General features: G+C 38.8%; 1 protein-coding gene across 3 annotated transcripts in view; it reads left to right on the top strand.

Annotated features, from left to right (window-relative positions):
* GRM5 (glutamate metabotropic receptor 5) overlaps positions 1–7441 on the top strand; it is a 276585-nt gene extending 269144 nt beyond the window's left edge. For all 3 annotated transcript variants that reach the window (XM_052812775.1, XM_052812774.1, XM_052812773.1), the window contains one exon: positions 1136–7441. In XM_052812775.1, coding sequence (XP_052668735.1) covers positions 1136–1958 — 823 coding nt within the window. In that variant the 3' untranslated portion in view covers positions 1959–7441. The remainder of the gene's footprint in view (positions 1–1135) is intronic.
* Positions 7442–20419: the final 12978 nt, after the last annotated feature.

The following is a 20419-nucleotide window of genomic DNA, read 5'->3' as shown; positions in this document are numbered from 1 at the left end:
TATTTCTAATGGTCTTTCTTAATCCCAAGAACTACAGGTTAATGTATGTACAAACACCAGCTCATCAACCTAAGGAAGGTGTAAAAGGAAAGGAGTGGTTTCATACCACGTGTTTATAAGTGCCGCAGCTGGCTTTCCTTAGGTAGCAAGAGGAGAAAAATAATCAACTTTGATAAAGAGCAGGGTATGATGGAATCTGAAGAGAAACTACCCTAAGAGGACTCGTTTTGCAGTAGAGTGCAGCAAAATGTTTATTGCTATCTCCAAACTCAGGTCACCATGAGGACCTGCTTGTATAGCTTGTCCATTATTTCTTTCCTACTAGGAATATAGGTTTATTCTCTGAGCTGACCTGTAATTAAAAAAATTAAGTTCTTTAATCTAGTGGTGGCTAATTTACCAAGTACCTTGATGAAGAAGATGTCACCCATTAGAAGCATCTCTCCACCCTCAACCAGCATAGCCCCTGAGTATTGCTCCAGTACTTCCAAGCACTGGGATATAAACAGATATTTTTACTTCCAGCCATAACGGACTATGCTTCTCCATCTCCCAGTCTGCACTCCCTGCCCCATACCAGGAATCCACTGCCATCACCCTACCCCAAGCTCCTTACCACTGAATGCTCCCAGGCCAGCCTACATACCTGTCCCCTGCAACCCAGCCAGCCCAGGTCTCTCATCTATTCCCTTCAATCATTTGCCTCCTCCTCACTCCTCCATGCATCCCTTAGTCCCACAGCCCTCCTTCCTGACACCAGTCTGATAGAAGGGAAACCATCAAGCTGCTCCGTAACCCAAGATGGACACTGTCTATGTCCCAAGGGCAGCAACAGAGGGGTCAGCAGTGGCCATGAACTACCACAGAGTAGGTCATGGCTGGATGCACAAATGGCCTGTGAAATGAGCTGGCACACTCTGCTTGTTTTCCTAGAACACATAGGTATAAATGACAGGTACAGATATATAGCAACAGATAGAAATAGATGTAGATATAGATGATATAGATACAGATGAAATAAGTCAGCTTTATGATGAATATAAGCTCTGGGACACCACATACCCATGCTATAGGTACAGTGATTACATTTTTAACTTTGATGCAAGTTACCATCTTACCTTATTTCTGTTTACAGTTCTAATGGGAAATCAGTTTCCTGGGCCCAGAATGAGAAAAGCAGCAGAGGAGCACACCTTTGGCAGCGGCTGTCGATCCACATCAACAAAAAAGAGAACCCCAATCAAACTGCAGTGATCAAGCCTTTCTCTAAAAGCACAGATAGTAGCCGACATAGTAGCAGCGCTACATTTCCTGAGGCCAGTGCCAAAACGCTTTACGACGTTTCGGAAGCAGAAGAGCAATACCCAGCTCCGTACCGACCGCAGACTCCCTCGCCTATCAGCACCTTGAGCCACAGAACTGCCTCCGTCAGCCGAACAGAAGATGATGCCCCTACCCTCCAGTCAGAGCCTCCTCAGCGAAGTAGCTCCTCTCAAGGCTCCCTCATGGAGCAGATCAGTAGTGTAGTTACTCGCTTTACAGCCAATATCAGCGAACTGAACTCTATGATGCTTTCAACAGCCACTCCGGGGACAATGGTGGCCACTCCTCTCTGCTCTTCATACCTGATTCCACGGGAAATCCAGCTCCCTACGACAATGACCACGTTTGCAGAGATCCAACCGCTTCCTGCCATTGAAGTCAATGGCGCTTCGCAATCAGCCAGGAAACCTTCAAATGGCAGCATCAAAGAAGGCACTTCAGAGACCCCATCAACCAAGCAAGACCTTGAGGAGTTGGTAGCTTTAACTCCGCCTTCTCCTTTTAGAGACTCCATCGATTCTGGAAGTGCATCTCCCAGCTCTCCGGTTTCCGAATCAGCTCTCTGTATCCCGTCCTCCCCAAAGTATGACACGCTCCTCATCAGAGATTATACTCAAAGTTCTTCTTCGCTGTGAATGTAGTTCAAGACAACGTTGGATCTCAACAGCTACAAGTAGTGAGGGGACAGCCAAGCCTTCAAGATCTCCAGTGTTTACGCAGATAGAGTGAGAGGCGTTGGGTCATCTTGTGAGAAACAGAGAGGAGGAAGAGAAATTACTTGAGAAGTGGAAACATCAGATTAATTATGCCGTTTTAAAGACAAAATGACTCTTGGCAGATTATCGTGGCCTTAAAAAAACATGGGCTTTTCAGAAACACTGAATCTATTTTTGAGGGCTTATAAGGAGTCTGTTAAATCAGTTACATACCAAGTGCTTTGCTTTAGTATTACAATGAACTGTGTGTACAATATACGGGGCAGAGGGGAAACTAGATTGTAAACAACTGTACAATGGTTTGTTTGTTTACTCTGATTCCTTACCCAGAAGTGAACCTTGATCTTTTATCAAGAATAGAAGACCAAACATTGAATGTACATTTTCTAACGGACTCAAATCTGGGACCAACCTGTCAAGCTTTCTTTCTTTTTTTTTCTATGAAGATCTCAAAAAGCAGTAATGTATGTTCAATAACTACCAAACTTTTTGCTGAAGCATATTGTGTCCGTGATACGTTACACGTGGATAACACTAAGCTGAGGCTTTGCAGTGAGTGACTGCAATATGGAGGGCTTTACAAGTGACTTCTCAACCTACACGTTTGTTAATGAAATTCTCTTCTATCAGTATAAAAAATTCAATTTGTTAACATTGGATTCACCTTCACATCAACAAAACCTAAGGAAGATTTCCTGACTATTTCACCATGTTGCCAACTAATAATGAAGTAGCAAAAAATATTTTCTGGAGTACTGTTTTGTAATTCCCTTATCAGGGCAAGTTGTTGAGATGAATATTCTCTTTCTAGCAGCACTATCAAGCTATATTATAGCTGCACTCCCTACTGAAATTAACACATTTTTATGGACGTTCTTATGCTAACATTACCAGTTAAAATACTTATTTGGGCTCCCATAGTCTTTGCTTGTAAGGAACAGGTAAACACCCTAAGGATTTTCTCCATACTTTGAATGACAGAATTCTAGGAGACCAATCTGGATTATGATGAATGCTAACTGTCAGTGGAAAGGTTGTCATAATCATAATTCATACATAGGAAAAAAAAAACCCCTGTGTCAAAATCTGCTTAGAGGTGATTTAGCTACTCTTTAATAAGCAACAATTTTAACTTTATTTAGCTGCTGATGCCTTGCAGCTATGAACTGTGACAAAAAAAAAAAAAAAGAAAAAATACTTTCAAAGCAATACAGAGTAAAGGTTAAAACAGAGAAGACCTAATGAGATATGAACCAACAGTCTTTCTTTGTTTCTTAGCAACTCACAGAAGAAGCAAGAGGATTCCTCATATTTTTTCCTATATCAAGGTAGTACAGTTTAGTGCACTTCATACTGTCACAGCACTTTTTTAATACAGGCAGGGAAGAGTTTTAAAGTTTGAATAGAAGCTAAATAATTTTTGATAGGTGTAGTTACATAGAACTTGTAAGTCAGGCCCTAAACGCACATTGTATTGGCTCTCTCCTTCATGACATAGCTGTCCTCAGGTGCCAAAATTTTATGGGTTTGTTTTATTTTATTTAAGGATAGTATGAAGTGGTGAGTGATGTATTTCAATTCAAAGTTAAGTTGGTGTAGCCTTATATAGAAGACAGCCTCATGGAAGGGAGCCTTGAAATAAGGCTGCTATGTTTCATTTTCAAAACATTTAGATCTTATTTCTTTGAAGATAATAAATATTTTATAATCAAAATTCATACCCCCTTTTCCTCCCCCATGTCCAAAATAATAAATAATCGATCAAATAAACAAACAAACAAAAGATGAAAGCACATTCACATGCTTTAGCAAAGAACATTTTCTATTCTTTTGGGAAGCTAGTTTCACCATTATGTGCTGCACCCAATTTGCTGCTCAACAACATTAAAAAAAAAAAGTAATACATGACTGAATCCAGGCTAGCACCTCACAGAGATACTCTAGTGACTTTGTACATCCTGCACAAGGCAGTGTTATCCAATAGCAGTCTGTGGGCATGCTTATTTTGCCAGGTACAGTCGTTTACTAGCTATGACTATAGCATGAACCGGCAGGTAACAAAACAGCTCTACTCCAGAAGGCAGGTAGATATGCCAAGTCATGACTGTAGGTCCTTGTTGCTTATATGTAGTTCTTGCCTCTTCGCTCGACTGATTAGTGCAGACTCAGTTCTGTGCAGCTGTATGGTTTCCAGACCAGAGCTTGTTTTTTCCCTCCTGGTTCACAGTACTAGCATGTCTCATCGTTCTTTAGCTGCTCACGTCTTTAGGAGAAAGCATCTTCTTTCACAGGTTACAACCCACATTTAAGGGAAGGGCATGTCCAATCAGTCTGTGACACAACCATTCTCATTTAGGGAGTCTAGACCACTTAAATGTTGTTCATGGAAGACTTATGTGGTAAAATATGTTTCCCATTGGTGCAATATTGTTTTGATATATACGGAGTGTACTGAGATAGTTAATGTGAATTTCAAAGGGATTCTATTACTATCAGTTCTCTTATACTTTAAGCTGTTGACCAATGTCCTTATTAGAACATTCTCCACCTTGATCTTTCCCTAGTCTTTTAGGTTCCCAGTTCTGTAGTCTTTTCTTGTGTTGGTGGACACTTAATATTAATGTATTCCTGCTAAAATCTGTGGGCTTCACTGCACTGTGAAATAATCAACAGTGGAAATAAGGATCATAGAGACAGACATGAAAATCTTTTCTTAAAAATAAAATTAGTAAAAAGGAGTGAGAAATAGAAACTGTCAAACTGTGACTCAGCATAAATATACCTCTTCTGCTCCCAAATTGCAATTCTGCACAATCCTGGCCACAGCTATTGCTCAGAGCTTCTTGACAACTTTCATATATATTGTCAAGATGATATATGTATGCATGTGCACGTGCACGCATGCACACACACGCAAAACCTTCAGTCTAACAGCTGAATACATGTTTTAAGAGGCTAAACCCCTAATGTTACACAATCCAAATTTTAAACACTTTTGCTCACTCTTACTTTGGGAGGAGTCATGCATCTTTTGTATATCTGTTAGCCACAGCAGAAATTTTAATTGCACAAGGAACCAAGCATAGACCTTGCTGAGATTGTACCTCCCTGTTGTCAGTCTAGCTTTAATGAAAGATAGGTCAGCCTTAGTGGCATTTAAAGAACGCAGAATCCATTTTAATTGTACGGGCTGGAATGCACCAATGTCACCTTGTATGATGTTTGGATTTCTACAAAGGGAAGAAAGGTTTTTTGAGGAAGAAGATAATAATTATGTAATGACTGTAGTAGTAATTCAAAGGAGCCTAGTGGGAAATTTGCGAGACTGGAAAGTCCTTTGATAGAAGCCAATGGGTTTGACACAAGAAAAAAGAAAATTATGAATGACAGACATTATGATTTCATTATGCTGTTTGTATGCTAGTCTCTGTTTAGGACATTAAGATATAATGGCAGGGTTTTTCAGACATAAAAGCAAAGGTTACAAACATGAACACTTTCCAGTCTAACTAAAGAATGTGCAAGTACCAACTGAATGGCTTGAATTTGCCTTCCAATTTAGTGCTGCTGCCAGAAAGGGAATTAAAGGAGTTGAAACTATTGTCATTCTTGACCACAGGGACCTCGGAAAATCCTTTGTTTCTTTTGTGCTTGAGGCCAACCCTGAAGACTGAAGGTGTAACCACCTCTAGAATCTGTGCTTTTGAAATAAAGTGAATCACTCTGGCAGGCCAGTTGGGAAGAAGTGTTAGCAATACCGAAGAACTGTATTTTTTAATTGGCTCTGAAGAGTAATTGCATGACTTTGCAGATGTGCTTCCTTGTACTTCTATCTGAACATTTGGTGCCTAGACTCATACAGATACCTTAGACCAGAGATTTTTAGACCACGGTCACAAAGCACTTGCTGATGTTTCATGGGAGCCTGGTTGATCACAAGGTGCTGGCTTCTTCCATTGATTTCCAGCTACAAAAGCAAATCAAAAGTTAAATGCTAATTAAAAATTAACTGTTAAAAGTTTTAAAAGCAAAAAAAAAAATGTTAGCTTGCTTGGATGTTTATTCAGTTGCTATGTTTGCAAAAGGACAACTTTGTGATCAAAACTGGGAGAATAAGATCTCCAAGGAGAGTAAATGAGAAGGCCAATCCATGATTCAAGCTCTGGATGATAGTGGAGTTCACCTGGTGATGTTTTCTTTAGAGAGACCAAGACCAGACTGAAAGACAGTGTAGCTGTGGGTGTAAATTCTGTAGAGGAAAGCATGCAACTTTGCTATTCTGCTTAATGCATTATTTATGAGGCGAGAGGGAAAAAACATGACAGCAACAGACAGCATACAAAAAATGTTGGTCCTTAGGGATATCAGAGCACTATGCTCAGGATTAATAATGTGACCGTGACTTTTTTATTGTATTGGAGACCAGTGTCAGGGCTGACCCAAAAAAGGACTTTGGTGCCTAAAGTTAGGAGTTCAGCAGAATTTAATACCTACATTTAAAACTCAATTTTAAAATCACTATTCAACTGCCACCTCACTCAGGCATGTAGCATTGTATGTCTGCGTATGCTCAGAACTACCCTGATCTTGACACATCTAAGGATTTTTGCACCTAACTCATGCTAAAACCCATCAGGGATCCAGAAAACAGCAGTTCCTGGGTTAAATCTGTATATACCACCAGTGAGTACACAGAGAGCACAGCACATAGACCAACAGGATCACAGTCCCTACAAAATGGAGTAGAAATCACCCTTTGTTTTAAGGCTGTGGGTCTGGTTATGCTGTTGGTTTTGTAATAGCCTTGAGGTTAGAGCAGTCAGGCAGAAGGCAAGAGACCTAAATTCAGACCCTACCATTGCCAGAGGTGATCAAATTCTTCCTCCTGGCTGGAAAGTGCTCTAATGACTCAGTGTTGGCATATCTTCTGTTCATCTCGCTAAGGTAACTTCATAAGATAGAAACAAATTCCAGAGTCCTGGAGCAGAAAAGGAAAAGCTACTCTACACCCTGATAGGACGTGCACTTGATGTAATTAGGGATGGTGTATGACCATTTAATATAAAATACTTTAAAAATCTCTGGTGCAAGGACCAGGTGAGTATTTTAACTACAAAGAAGTGGAGACAACATTTTTTCTGTGCTACATATTGGCTCAAAAAACTCTTAAATACTTTCCTGAAAAGTGCTTTAGTGACAAGAGGAGAGGATGTGCCCTTCCTTACCTCTGTGTCTGCAAGCATCTTGTCTTCCATCTGGAGTTCTCAGACCACTCTGTGAAAAGGGAAAGTCTGAGTTTTCTTGGATAGGTGAAGGAATTAAACTTGAGTTTCCCACTTCTCTGAGACTGCAGAAAAAAGGGACTCATTTCATTTTCCTCCAGTCATCTTTTACAAAGGTGACCCATCTTTGAAACAAAATGTATAATCATGTCCAGAAATGAGTCCCAGTTGAAAATTAGTATTTTCTGTGCATTACATTTCCATACTGGCTCAAGTAGAGTAATCTTAGACATCTTTTTCCTTGTTGCATTGCTTTCCTGGGCACCTAACTCTTCTCACGAACTTCACAGTAAGGTTAGACATTTAACGAAGGGTTCTGGCCTCCACACTAGAGCCAAATAGTATAAAAAAATAGGTATTACACTGCATAACTTTTAAGTGCTGAAGTCCTTTACTGGCACTGGCCCTTAACCTATCGAGGTCAATGGAATCACTCCAGATTAATATTCATGTAAAGAAAATAGAAGTTTGATAGTGGTCAACCAAGTCTAGATCTTGGCTATTTGCTTCAGTGGAGAATGACAATGACAGGATGTTCCTCCCACTTTCTTTTGAATCAAACAGCAAATGTGTTTTATTAGGTTCATTCTTGAAGCAAATTTCTAGGCTTGGTGAATAGTAGCTTCCCACCATTCTTTATCATTGCTACTCTAGCAGGTATCCCAATGGGAAAATCATATTTTGACTAAATGTGACTTGATGTGAGAGAACATGTCCAAAAATAAGAAACAAGACACAGTTTTCTGGCAGTTTCATGAATCTCACAAAAGAAAGTCAGTACTCTTCATAAACAAGAAAATCATTCATCTGCCACCCATTTCAGTGTGCACTGCACTTATTAAAGACTTCAGTTGAATTATCTGAATTCATTTTTTTGCTATGGTTTATTATTATGCCCTCTGTTCAAATATCTGCAATTGCCCCTTACAGTCTTATACTGTGAAAAGGAAAAAAAATACAGACCAGTGAAGCATTACGGTAAGTAAAAAATTCATCTAGGTGATGAATTGGTATATATGGCTGGGTTTGTCTCATCTGAGTAATGACAGTACAAACAAACAATAATCATTAAGTCACTCCGATCTGCCAAATGGGAACAAATATACTATGTATATTACATGTACTAATAGGATTATATGGCAGCTGCTGGTGGTATTTGTAATTAGAAATCTATATAGAATATAGATGTTTTAGAGAGATGGTGCCAATTCTAAAAGATTTGTGTGGGCTACAAGTGCTTGTAATTATTTTTTTTAATTTGCTAATAACTTATGAACAACTGGTTTCAAACATTCTGTGAGCGTTTGTTCTTTTTTATGTTGTTGCTGCTTATACTATTAAAAAATAGAGAATGTAAAGTTATTATTTTGATGTGAACTGAAAATGATTTTTCATAAACATTTTTATCAGCTCTGGTTTTGCTTTCTACCTGTACAAATGTAATTTATTTTAGCATTGAAAAATACATTTGCTTGTTTCTCGATTGTCTACATCATGTTATAGTTGGTGTTTATGTAGAGTCAGGTACTTTTTGAACAGTATTAAAAAAATTCTGTGATATGACTGAAAACTGAATTTTTTTTCTCTGAAATACTTAGAGCTATGTTTTCAGTGCATTTTTCTGCAAACCAGGTGTGCCTATACACAAATTCTTCAAGGATAATATATCTCTCTCTGTTGTTTTAAAGATTAACTTTATGTTCATAAATAATAGTTACATACAATTCTAGTATAGTTTGATCTTTCAAAACAAACAATCATCTCATTGATGAGGCATATATGGATTTTCAGGTCGAGAGGAAATAGTATAATAATCTAATCTCAAACAACAGAGAACAAAGCTGTTAAGTGAGAATTCATATATCAAAGTGGGGTTTTTATAGCTGTTGTAAGAAACCACATTACTCCTACCAATGCAGGTTCATATCTAATCTTGAATTGCAAACAGAACATCTGAGAAAATTTTCTACGTCCTTTAATAATTTGGTTTCTAGTGGTCTGCCATTGTCACCACTAGAAATCAATGCCTTACCTCAAGTCTGGCTACACTCTGTTTCCAGCCAATAGATTTTGTTTTACTTTCCCTGCTAAATGGAAATAAAAAAAAAAACACACCACCCAAACCAAACCAATAACACCACCAACAAAAACACTCTCCTATTTAAAGATCCTCTCTATTCCATTCCAAAATCTGGCCTTACTTAGACTGGCATGAATCTGGAATAATTGCACTGCATGCAGTGAAAAGCAGAACGTGAATTGCAGCCCTCAGATAAAAGACTGTCATACACACTATTTTCTAAACACATCTCCAGAGAGATTGCTGATTTATTTGCTGTTGAAGAATTAAGGGGAATAATTTCATAACACAATAGTAGGTAAAGTGCCCTCCTCCATCTAAAAATAATGTGAATTCACATCATGTCTTTGAACCACCTAAAAGTCCACAGCCCAAAGTAAATTCTTTCAGTGCAGAATTCCATGGCAGTTGTTTCAGCGAAATACACTGCTTTAGGTGAAGAATGTTTTAGCAAAAGAAATAGTGCAATTACATTTCAATTTGGAGACCAAGGTTTTGAAAGCAATATGCAATACCCTGCTTCATTGCAGAATAATTTTTTTAAAGAATTCTCTGGAACACTGGATCCAACTTTTTTTGTTTGCAAGAAAAATTAATTTATACCATGCTCCATTACCACCTCTCAGCTGTGTTTATTCTGAGTTTCTATTATCACTACAGTATGATGAAAATAATAAACTAATAAATCCCATCCCAAATCTAATCACAAATTAGTGTTTACATAAAAGGAGAGGGGTACAATTCCATTATATGCCTTCAGAAATATCAGGGCACTTAATGGTGAGAAAAGCCAAAGCGCAATTTCTTGGAAAGTTTGGAGTCTAATTTCTCTGCCTGTCTGGAGTATGATCTTTCTTTCATGCTTTGTCCATAAAGGTCATCTGATACCAGAGAAGCCTTACTGCCAGTGCTGCTATGTTCCTACAAAAAAAACCCCAACCCCCTTATAAATCACTGTTTTCAGTGTAGAAGGTTGTTTTTTAAAAAGCCCCTCCTAATCCTATTCAGCCTGTTTCAGCTACCTAGATCATGAAGCAGCAATAGGCAAACAGTGTCCTTAAGGGAGGCAGAACATGACAAGAGCAGATAAACAAGTTAATGGCTCCCCTAGACCCTACGTAGCTGAACGAATACGTAGACTGGGTGCTCCTTTCCTTCTCCCATCCTCCTTCTGCTCAAAACAGGGATGAACCTTGGGAACAAGGCTGGAATTTTAAGAACTGCAGTCTGCCTTCACGTCTGTTCAGGGGCTGTTTAATAACCTGTTTTCCTATTGTAGGAGTTTGTTATGGCAAAAGAATTAGACTCGGTTTCTTTCACATATACAGAGACCTTTGTGATTTATTTACATTTTTTCAGGGAAGTTCAGCTTAAAACCACTATCTGCTTTTATTTGTTTGTCTGCTTGTAAGCCAAGTCTTACAATTTAGTGATTTTTTTTAAGCTAAAAGAAAGCAACCAGCATGCTTGTTCACTATGATTTTGTAACAGGGATTCAAAACTTCCCTCCACATAACTTACCACATTTAACTCCTTCCCAAAGATCAGTAAATGAAAAACTTCACTGATAAGCATTGCCTGGACTTTCTCACTTATGTTGTGAACGTATATATGTTCACATGTATATGAAAAGAGTGAGACTTCAGATTTGTGTTCGGTAAGTAGGCCAGAGTGCTTGTCACAAGATTTATGCAGTATGTTACACGCACTGTGGGCTGATGCTTGGTGCTCATGAGAGCAATTCCCAGAACCTGGGTCTCCTCTGCTGAGCACCCTCTGCCTGAGCCACTCCTGAGGTGCTCCAGAGCTTCAACTATGATTGCACTTAAATGTGTGTAAGCAACAAGGATATCAGCTGAATCTCGACTTAAGAATCACTTTAGACTCACATTTAACTAACTGTGTAGATACATCACTGATGAATCTGGAGAGGAAGATGCAAAGAGGACATGGAATCTCAGTCTAAGACTGAGAAGACAAGATTGGCTTCTGAGGACAAAAAAAACAGTACAGGATATTCACAAACTAAGGCGTCAATGACAAGCTTACATATGAAATGCCAGTAAGGCAAAATATGAAAAGGAGATGTCCTGTATCTATGTAGAAAGAATAAAAGTAGCATATGGAATACTGAGATCAATTGACTAAGATAAATAAGGAAAAGGACACCAAAACCAAAAATTCAAGACTGTATTAGAAGTGCTTGCTGATATATTACTAAAAGAGTAATCATGATACTATGAATTTAGGAAGGAACTAAAGAGGCCAATGCAACTCTAGAGGCCCTCCTGAAGGTAGACTGGTCAAAAGTGCTCAGTACCACATTGCCATGAAGCAGACCAGAAGTGGATAGGAGACCATTAAAGAACAGGAGACAAATCCTATAATGGTCTTAATAAGGTCACTGGATTTCCATGCCAGTCTCATACTGAAATCCTGCCACAAGCTACAAACTGTGTGAGATGACAATTTTTCCTTCCAGATTAACTTGCGCCATTTCCTCTTCTGAGTCTTTTTCTTTGTTATTTTCTGACCAGAAAGATGCTGGACAGTTAGATAATTGCCGTAGGAAGATCTGGCATCAAGTTAGTGCAGTAAAGTTGAAAACAAAAAGACTTGCCATATTCTTCGTTGGGAAGATAAGGCTGGCAAGCATTGCCCATATATGAATACCAAATGTCAGAAAGCATTCAGCCAAACAGCAGGCTTCACCAAGCTCCATCTTAAAGCAACATAATAGAGTGCCTTGGCTTGTGCCACTTACAGTTTATCCCAGCTGCCTTCCAAACAGCCCTGGGAGGCTTGGAAAGATGACTTCATTAGGTTACAAAATACCAGGCTTCTTGGTTGCGTGGCTGCTCCAACAGCAAACAGCATCTGTTCAGGCTGGGGAATAGCACAACGATAGCCCAGATATACCAAGACATGTATGTCTCCAGTGAATTAAAACCCCGTAACCACAGATGAAAATCCGTAGTTGGACACAGCTACAGAGAAGTCACGTGTGCTGCAAATGCCAACAGAAATAAAGGGGAGCTCATCAGGCAACGACAGCTTGAATTCAGTCCAAAAGGTGCACATTTCTTGTACCATGTGGCAAAAATTTGTCTGTAGCTTTGTTAAAACAGGCTCAATGCCAAAGGAAAGGAAAGAAATCATATAGGATTGCATAGAAAAGGCCAACTCTGCTGTGATGGATTACATGGAAATATAGGAATTATCTTTTGCTCTATTATTCCTCAGTTATCTGCTGATGACAGACCATGAGATAGTGAGTTTTTAATTCCTGCATCATCCTTTCAATACCCCAAGCAGGCAACAAATTCACAACATGATAACCGACCGGAGATGTTCGATCATCTCATACTGCATTGATAGCAGTCGTCATCAAAACAGATTGGGAGACACAAGCAATGAGTCCACACTGGCTGACAGGGAACATGCAGTCAGCTGAATGAAGCAGAACGCCACATATCTTTTACCAAACAAGGTAAAAAAAAAAAAAGACTCAGATTACAGCAATATCAATCCCGAATAATTTCACTGAAAATACTGGTGATGAGTGTGAATGAGACTTATGAGTGTGTAACAGACCAGAGTCTGAGGCTGTGTTCGGAGTGACTGGCAGTGTAATACTTGCTCTGTTTTTTCTTAAAATGTTTCCATAGCAGAAATTTGCCAGAGAATGTGCAGCTTTTGTTAATTAGTATTTGTTTCCCCAGCTTCTATATTTGATAATTTGAAATAATTTCTTGGCTTTGAATTTTCCTCAAAAAGTTGTCTACAAAAAACAGTGTAACTGAACTCCATTAGAAACCTCCTAAATCCTTTTACTTTTGTTATTTAAATCATTCCTTGGTAATTTTGGATTAGTACTGCCAGTACTGGTTATTTTTTACTTAAACTAAACTCTAGAAAAACAAATCCCAGTTCTCATTAAGCCAATGGGAATTCAGCCATAGAATTACTTAAGCAGCAAGTAAGTCTGAAGTTTATCGTTAACCCTATTTGTGTTGGAACTGATAACAGCCCATATGCATCAGCAGGGGCACTGTTCTGGTAAGTAACAGCTGAAGGGGGCTGATTTTCTGCAGACTGCATGTTCACAGAAATAGAGCTCCTGACTAGAGCTGGACTTCCTTCTGACTAATGCCCTGTTTTATTCTGCACCAATTACCTTTGATACAAAGCTAGTTTTCTGGGAGAGTAAGTTCACTAGGATAGTTAAAGGCTACATCGTGCCAGTCAGTCTCAGTGCCAGAAAATGTTTCCAGTCATCTTAAATTTACTAGCATAGACTAGATATAAAGTCATGTTCTCTGTTTTAGGACTTACTCAAACTCAAAACGTGACAAAAATCAGGGTGGGACACTAAGAGCTCAACACAATTGGAGCAAAACTGAAGGTAATGATCACTCTGTGGTCAAAATCTTTCGGAATTTAACAAATTTCAAGTCTCATCTCTTCTTCTGTCCTATGAGGAAGAGGGGAAGAGCTTCAAACCAGTATTCAAACCCAGCCCCCAGGAGTTTTTGCTACAGCTGCTGGGACATCAAACCCCAGCCATCAGTCCAACAGTTAAATCTCATTCTCTTCAGTGATGGTTTCAATGGAGTTCTCAGGCAGTGGAAGGGTATTTAGCTGGGTTAAACACATGTCATTAATTCCTAATACCCACTGGCTAGGTGATAAACATGTACTTTTTGTATATGTTATATGCTTTTTGCATTAGGGGGTTTGGTATACGACTGGTCAAGGTGGCATTTTATGCATATAATAAGGGCTGCTCTTTCTCATAGCACTTTGCATTTTCTAAAGTTGCCATTAGCGCAAACAGTAGAATTGAATTCTTTTATTTATGTTTTTTTTAACGCTAGACAGCAGTAAAAATATTCTAGTTGTCCATCAACTTTGTTTTCCTGTTTCTCTTTAGAACTTCCTTCTAGAGCAGATCAGTACTTCTAATGCTGTATTTCTGCAGCGTGTCAGCTCACATTGCACAGCACCCGACAGGTGAAGCATGTTACCTACACAAGGAAATAAGACTATTTTTTTCCTCCACCCACACATCAAAAGAAAAGTCACACAATAGGTCAAATGTAATTATGGTTTGTATGGCATGGTTTCATTCTTCAAACATTTGTGCTTGTTAGTTGTCAATTTAGACTCGACAGACAGTAATAAGGTTTCTGATATTCAAAGCCACTCTGATACTATCTGTAACAACTGTTTGGCATTTTCAGTGACTAATTGTATCCATATTCTATCTGAATCACATTTCGTAATAAATATTTTTGTATAAGAAATAGAGACACAAAAAGTGGACCCCTTATGGCAAAGTGGTACAGATTTTAAAAGGAAAATTTACTTGGTTTAGTACTATTTTAGTATTTTTGCCTTACTAAAAATATGTCTCAGTCATAATGATAGAAAGAATAATGGGGGTTAGTTCATTTCTTTGAGAGATCTCTTCGTTATTGGCATCAATACAAAGAGCTACTAAGTTAGTTGGCCATGGTCACCCAAACTCATGCATGTTAATGGCCTAATGCAACTGTGTAGTAAAACACACTCTTTCAAACATTATTCCCTGAACTTTAAGCTATAGAATTTTTGCCTCATTTTGCACAAGCTCAAAGCAGATGCACGGTCTGTTCCACATCAGCCAAAATGTGGTACATTTGTCATGTGGTACATGACAACCCCTCAAAAAAACCCCAAACAACCAAATTCCCTCTTCCCCTCCCTTTCTTTAACTAAAGAAAATTGTCTGTGTTTAAATATTCAACATGATGGAAAGTCAAAAAATAAGTTGACAGAGGAACCAAGTTCCAAATTAATGAGTCTGCTAAAAGGAAGAGAATTTTGGTCCACTGTAACACAGATCAAAACATGGGGAAAAAGCATGAATAAAATGTGGTATGTAACTTCTGCCTTTCTAATTCCATTAGCTGTGTTTCCACTTTTAAAAATGATAACAAAACTTTGCTGTGCACTGATATAGTTAGCATTGCAAAAGCCGAGTGAAGACGAGGCAGTGATAGCTTTTTATGCAGTGCAGCAAACTGAGGTCAATCCATGGTGGCTAATCTAAGGCTGACCCTGAACACATGCTGTGAACCACCCCTCATACCTCGTACTCAGTGGGATTTAGCTAATTATCTCTATGACTTGTAAAAAGACAGAGTCTTGTGCTGTTACGGGAAGGATTTACTGGTCAGCTTAAAAGGTCTGAAACCCTCTCATCCATCCTACTTCCTCAGCACAGTTTCATTCAGCCTAGGCTATGCAGGCAAATATTCTGATCCAGTGCAATAAATCTTACAGCTAGAACCGTAGCTTTGCCATTTCTACACTTCCCATCTCAACTGCCACTTGGTTAAAGCATTTGCAAGAAGAGCCTGCAAGGAAAAATACCTTCACAAAGCTCTTCCTGAAGGTTTTATTTCCAAATAGGGTTATTTAAGCACTATTTTTCTTCTGTCTAGCACAGCCCTACTTCCTAATGTCAGAAATCCCTTTGGTGGAGCAGGAATGGTGCTGGCTGTCAGCTCTGTGGATTTTACTGTCTTGTCACATCGAGATAATCCTATTATTTCTTCCTTGAACTCGCTTCATAAGGACGAAGAAAATGAAAAGCTATAAACCAAGAGATAGAAATATGAAATAAACCCCACAACACATTATGGAGTACAGAAAGCTGTAAATATCTGTAAATTTTCAGGTGATACTCTTCATTCCAACCTGCTCGATTCCTTTTGATGCCTTATTACTTGGCTCAGATGATCCTTAGCTTCAGCAACTCCTCTCTGTGTTTGAAACAAACCTCTAATGAGATACTACAGCGTAAGTGATTTCCCCAAAATCCTCTACAAATTCTATGCAGAACAAAGAATTGAATTCATCCCAAATTCTAGGCAACACCCTTAACGTATCTTATCTTTTCTCACCCCAATAAATCAATAACACTTTGGCTCTTCTCGGTTGCTTGGAGCCAGGTAAAAATTATCACTGAATGCCCCACTAAGGGAGCTGGTTTTTCCCCAATATGCATTTCAAGAGCTGGCCATTTAAACTTGGCAAAGAAATACAGCTAAAGTCCTCCCAAAAAGGTTATCTCATGATCAGCAGCTATTACCTCCCCCTTTCATCTCCTTTTACCCACTCCTTCCCACAAATATTTGTTATGCTAGTCCTTCTTTTGTGCTCTGGAAATATTATGGTTTGTTATGGGGAGCATAGGTTTGGGCTTGATTGTTTTTGTACATGTACTGGAAATACTGCTATGACCCTTTCACAATTGAATAAATACTCCGGTCTTAATGCAAACATATATATGGATAGTTGCATCCTGGCAGATGTACTGTTTATCCATAATATTATTCATGTATTTACTCTTATTATGTCCCACATAAATGGTCCACAAATCCAAAGAGAGGAAATCAAATGTTTAAAAACTTTGTACATTGGCCTTCACTTGTATCATGCTCAAAATTATTCACCTCAGAAGACATCTGCTCCTTAAAGTCACTGCTGAGTATCAGATGTTTTTCAGAGTGAATTAGAAGTACTCCTGCATAACATCATGTTGTGCCATTTTTTTTTTTTCCCAGCATCTGCAAAGTTATTATTGGCAGATGCAGACTGCTTTATGAACTGGTGCCTGTTTTCAAATGGCATCAGCCATACCGAGTTAATGGACCATGTTTCAGCAGAGTGGGTGGGTGGCGAATGACACAGAACTATTTAGCATTCAGGGAGCCTTTTCTTTCTTTCTTGTCTAAAACTGTTACTCAAGCCTCTGCAGTTATCAAGTAGCAAGTGCCACTGGAACATGTTTAGCTTACCCCTCTGGCAGTAGGGGAAAACTCTCCAGTAAGGCCAGTGTAACAAAAGGAGATTACACCACTGTTCTCCACATAGCTGGCAATGCAACAGAACGGGGCAAAGAAATTAAATAAAATTTAAAAAAAAAAAAAATTAAAAATGGACTGCTGAGAAGGAAACCTCCACTGGAGAAATAGAAGATGTGATGCTGTTTTGTTGATATTCTGTGTTCTCATCCATGAGTTATCAGAGAGATACTGGATTGAGTTTGTAACTAGAGCAACTGGCATAAAGTACCACTGAATTCACCAGAACTGTATTGATTTGCACCAGCTGGGTAATGGAGGAGGAAGTGAGCTCAATTTTGCTAACAACTCTAGTGAAAGCTAGCTTGGCTTTCATTTCTTTTAAGCCAGCTTGGCCAAAAAGACTGTAAAACCTAAATAGGAAAGTCAGGAGGAGAAATAGAAAGCTCATACCGGGGAAGTGATGCATCCACTATCATGAAGCAGGGCTGCATTTAGCACTAAGGCTCCATGCTGCTCGCAGCATTAAGGTGTTGCTGTATCTGAGAAAGCTCTAAACCACCCAGCCTGGGGACTGGTCGCGGTTCGCCAGAGGTACCCCAGGATGTACCTGTGACCTTAGCAAACACTTAGACATCAGCTCATGCCATGTTTTTCATTGCCACATCTCGCCTGGTATTGACAACCGCCCTGGGTGGTCTAGGGCTAAGGCAGACGGATCTGCGCTCCACTGCAGGTACAGTGGTGATGGTACCAAGGACTGCAGACACATGACTCGGGAGCTCAGCTCTTTAAAATAAGGTGGGCTCCATCTGCCCTTGGCAGCAACAAACACTGATGTCTGAGTAGCTTTAAAAACCGATTTGTGAGTACTTTGGAAATTTCCGACCTTTTCTGCATCCACATGGGTTCATCTGAAGGAGATTCTCCCTCACTTAACAAAACAAGATGCCCGAACACCTGTACTGAGCTCCTCTCCTAATCACAACAGCAAATGCTATATCAAGAAGCAGACTGTACTCTAACCTGCTGCATTTTCAGTTTTAAACAGAATAATCAAAAAAACCTGTACAATATGAGCCATGCAAAATTTTTCAGCTGAAGATTTCTCCACATCAGTGCTTTTCCCTGGAACAACAGAAATGCGTAAATTGTTCCATGACAATGTGTTATCTCACATCTTACTACCTCCATCTGCTGTTTTGCACAAGTACTATCACTTTCACCTTCAAAGCCTGAAAAAAAGCAATTGTGTTTTGACAAATAACACTGGTAGATCCCAGACCTCTAATAATAATGGCTGTTAAAACTAACAGAGAAATTGAAAGACCCTCACTTAACTGCCTTTGCATTTTTCAGAATTTCCAGAAGTTAGTATATCATCATCAGGTAATCTATACACCCCATCACAGTTCCTGCCACTTCAGATACAGAGATACTGTTTTTCTTAGCTTTGGAGAACACCCCATGATCTGTGAACCAAGCAGAACATGCTGGCTTACATACATATTTTATATAGATGCTGGAAACCATGTGGTGACCTGCCAGGAAATTTGCTAAAAGCTAGTATTCAAATGTTGCATCTATTGATTATGATAAAATATTAACTTACAATATTTTTTTTCTGCAGCTGTCATATGTATTGTATGAAATTCATCTGGTTTTGATAAATGAAGAATGCTAGTTGAGGCTCAAGCCATTTTGAAGGCTCAATTCTTGCACCTTTTTTCTGGTTCCTTGAAAATAATGCCTTCCACCTGAGAAGTGTTTCCTTATGTCATGACACTAATAGTTCTGGGTAGCAGAGAGAGTTGGTTTTGTCCATTAAACAAGAAAACATTTGTAGCAGATTTCTGGTTCTGAATTTTTTTTCATACCATTAAACAGAATGCAATTCTTCTACTAGGCAACTAACAATTTTCACAACAGTCATCAAAATTATTCACAGAGAGGAGGAAATCTAGTGAAGAGAGATGTCAGATGGCTGTTGCTTGTTTAATGCCTTGCTTGCAAATGAGGAAATATAAAGTAATTGAAAAACAAACTGGAAATTTGTGGTCATCCATTGCATAGTATACGCTGTCATAAAGTAATTCATAGGTGCTAGGAGAATCAGGAATGTAACTGCTTGAGGATTTAAATTAAAGGAAGAGGGATGAGGAGCATGTTCTCCTGGGTTAAATATGTTTCACTAAGACTACAAATCAAACATAAACAATAGCAAGAAACACTAGTGACACATTCTTGGGAGCCACAGAAGAGTAATGAAAAAGAAGCAGTTTGGAAAGCACTCTAACTTGATGCTTTATAAGAGAGATTTTCATGAACATTGTTTTTTGGAGACTTTTATTTGTTGAAAGTTATGCAAAAGGACTTGGCTTTGGCAAGACCAGCTAAACAAGCACTGGTCCATCATATAGATTGCTAACTTCATAAAATTCATTCTAATGACAAAATCAACAGTAACGTGATGAATCCTCTGCACAAAAATAACAGCTTCAGGGAAACTTCAAAATCCTAAATCCTAAATCTTCTTGTCTTCATTTCCAAATATGGGATGATCATGTATCTACCTTCCTTACAAGGCATTAGAAAGATGTTTGGAAAACATTCTGAAGACGAAAACACTTATATAAGCACTGAAGATATCACTGTCAAGAACAAGACAGCTCTTACATATGTCACATTATACACATGAAGGACAACTTGCTTGAGAATATAATTGTGTAATGGCTATTATTTTACTATTCTGTTACCGTTACAGGCAACCCAACACAGAATCCAACATTTTAAGACCACTTAAGATTATCTGATCATACACTCTAACTTTCTGAATGTTACAAGTGACATAATTTTTCTCAGATTTTCTTATATTGGGACCCAGAACTCATTTGAAGAAAACCTATTGTCATTGTTAAAACCACTCACCCAATTATCAGAACTTCAGCTCTGTCAAAGTCATCAAAAGTCCTCAAAAAAATGTTACTTTCACAGACTCTGAAATATGTGTTTCCCTGGTGTATTGGGTCTGGCTGAGATGGAGTTAATATTCCCCATAGCAGCCCTCATAGCACTGTGCTCTGCATCAGTAGCTAGAAAGGTGTTGATAACACACCAGTGTTTTGGCTACTGCTGAGCAGTGCTGGCACAGCATCAAGGCTGTCT

The sequence above is a fragment of the Harpia harpyja genome, chromosome 17 (assembly GCF_026419915.1).
Source record: "Harpia harpyja isolate bHarHar1 chromosome 17, bHarHar1 primary haplotype, whole genome shotgun sequence".
NCBI lineage: Eukaryota > Metazoa > Chordata > Aves > Accipitriformes > Accipitridae > Harpia > Harpia harpyja.
This window is presented reverse-complemented; position numbering and strand designations above follow the sequence as displayed.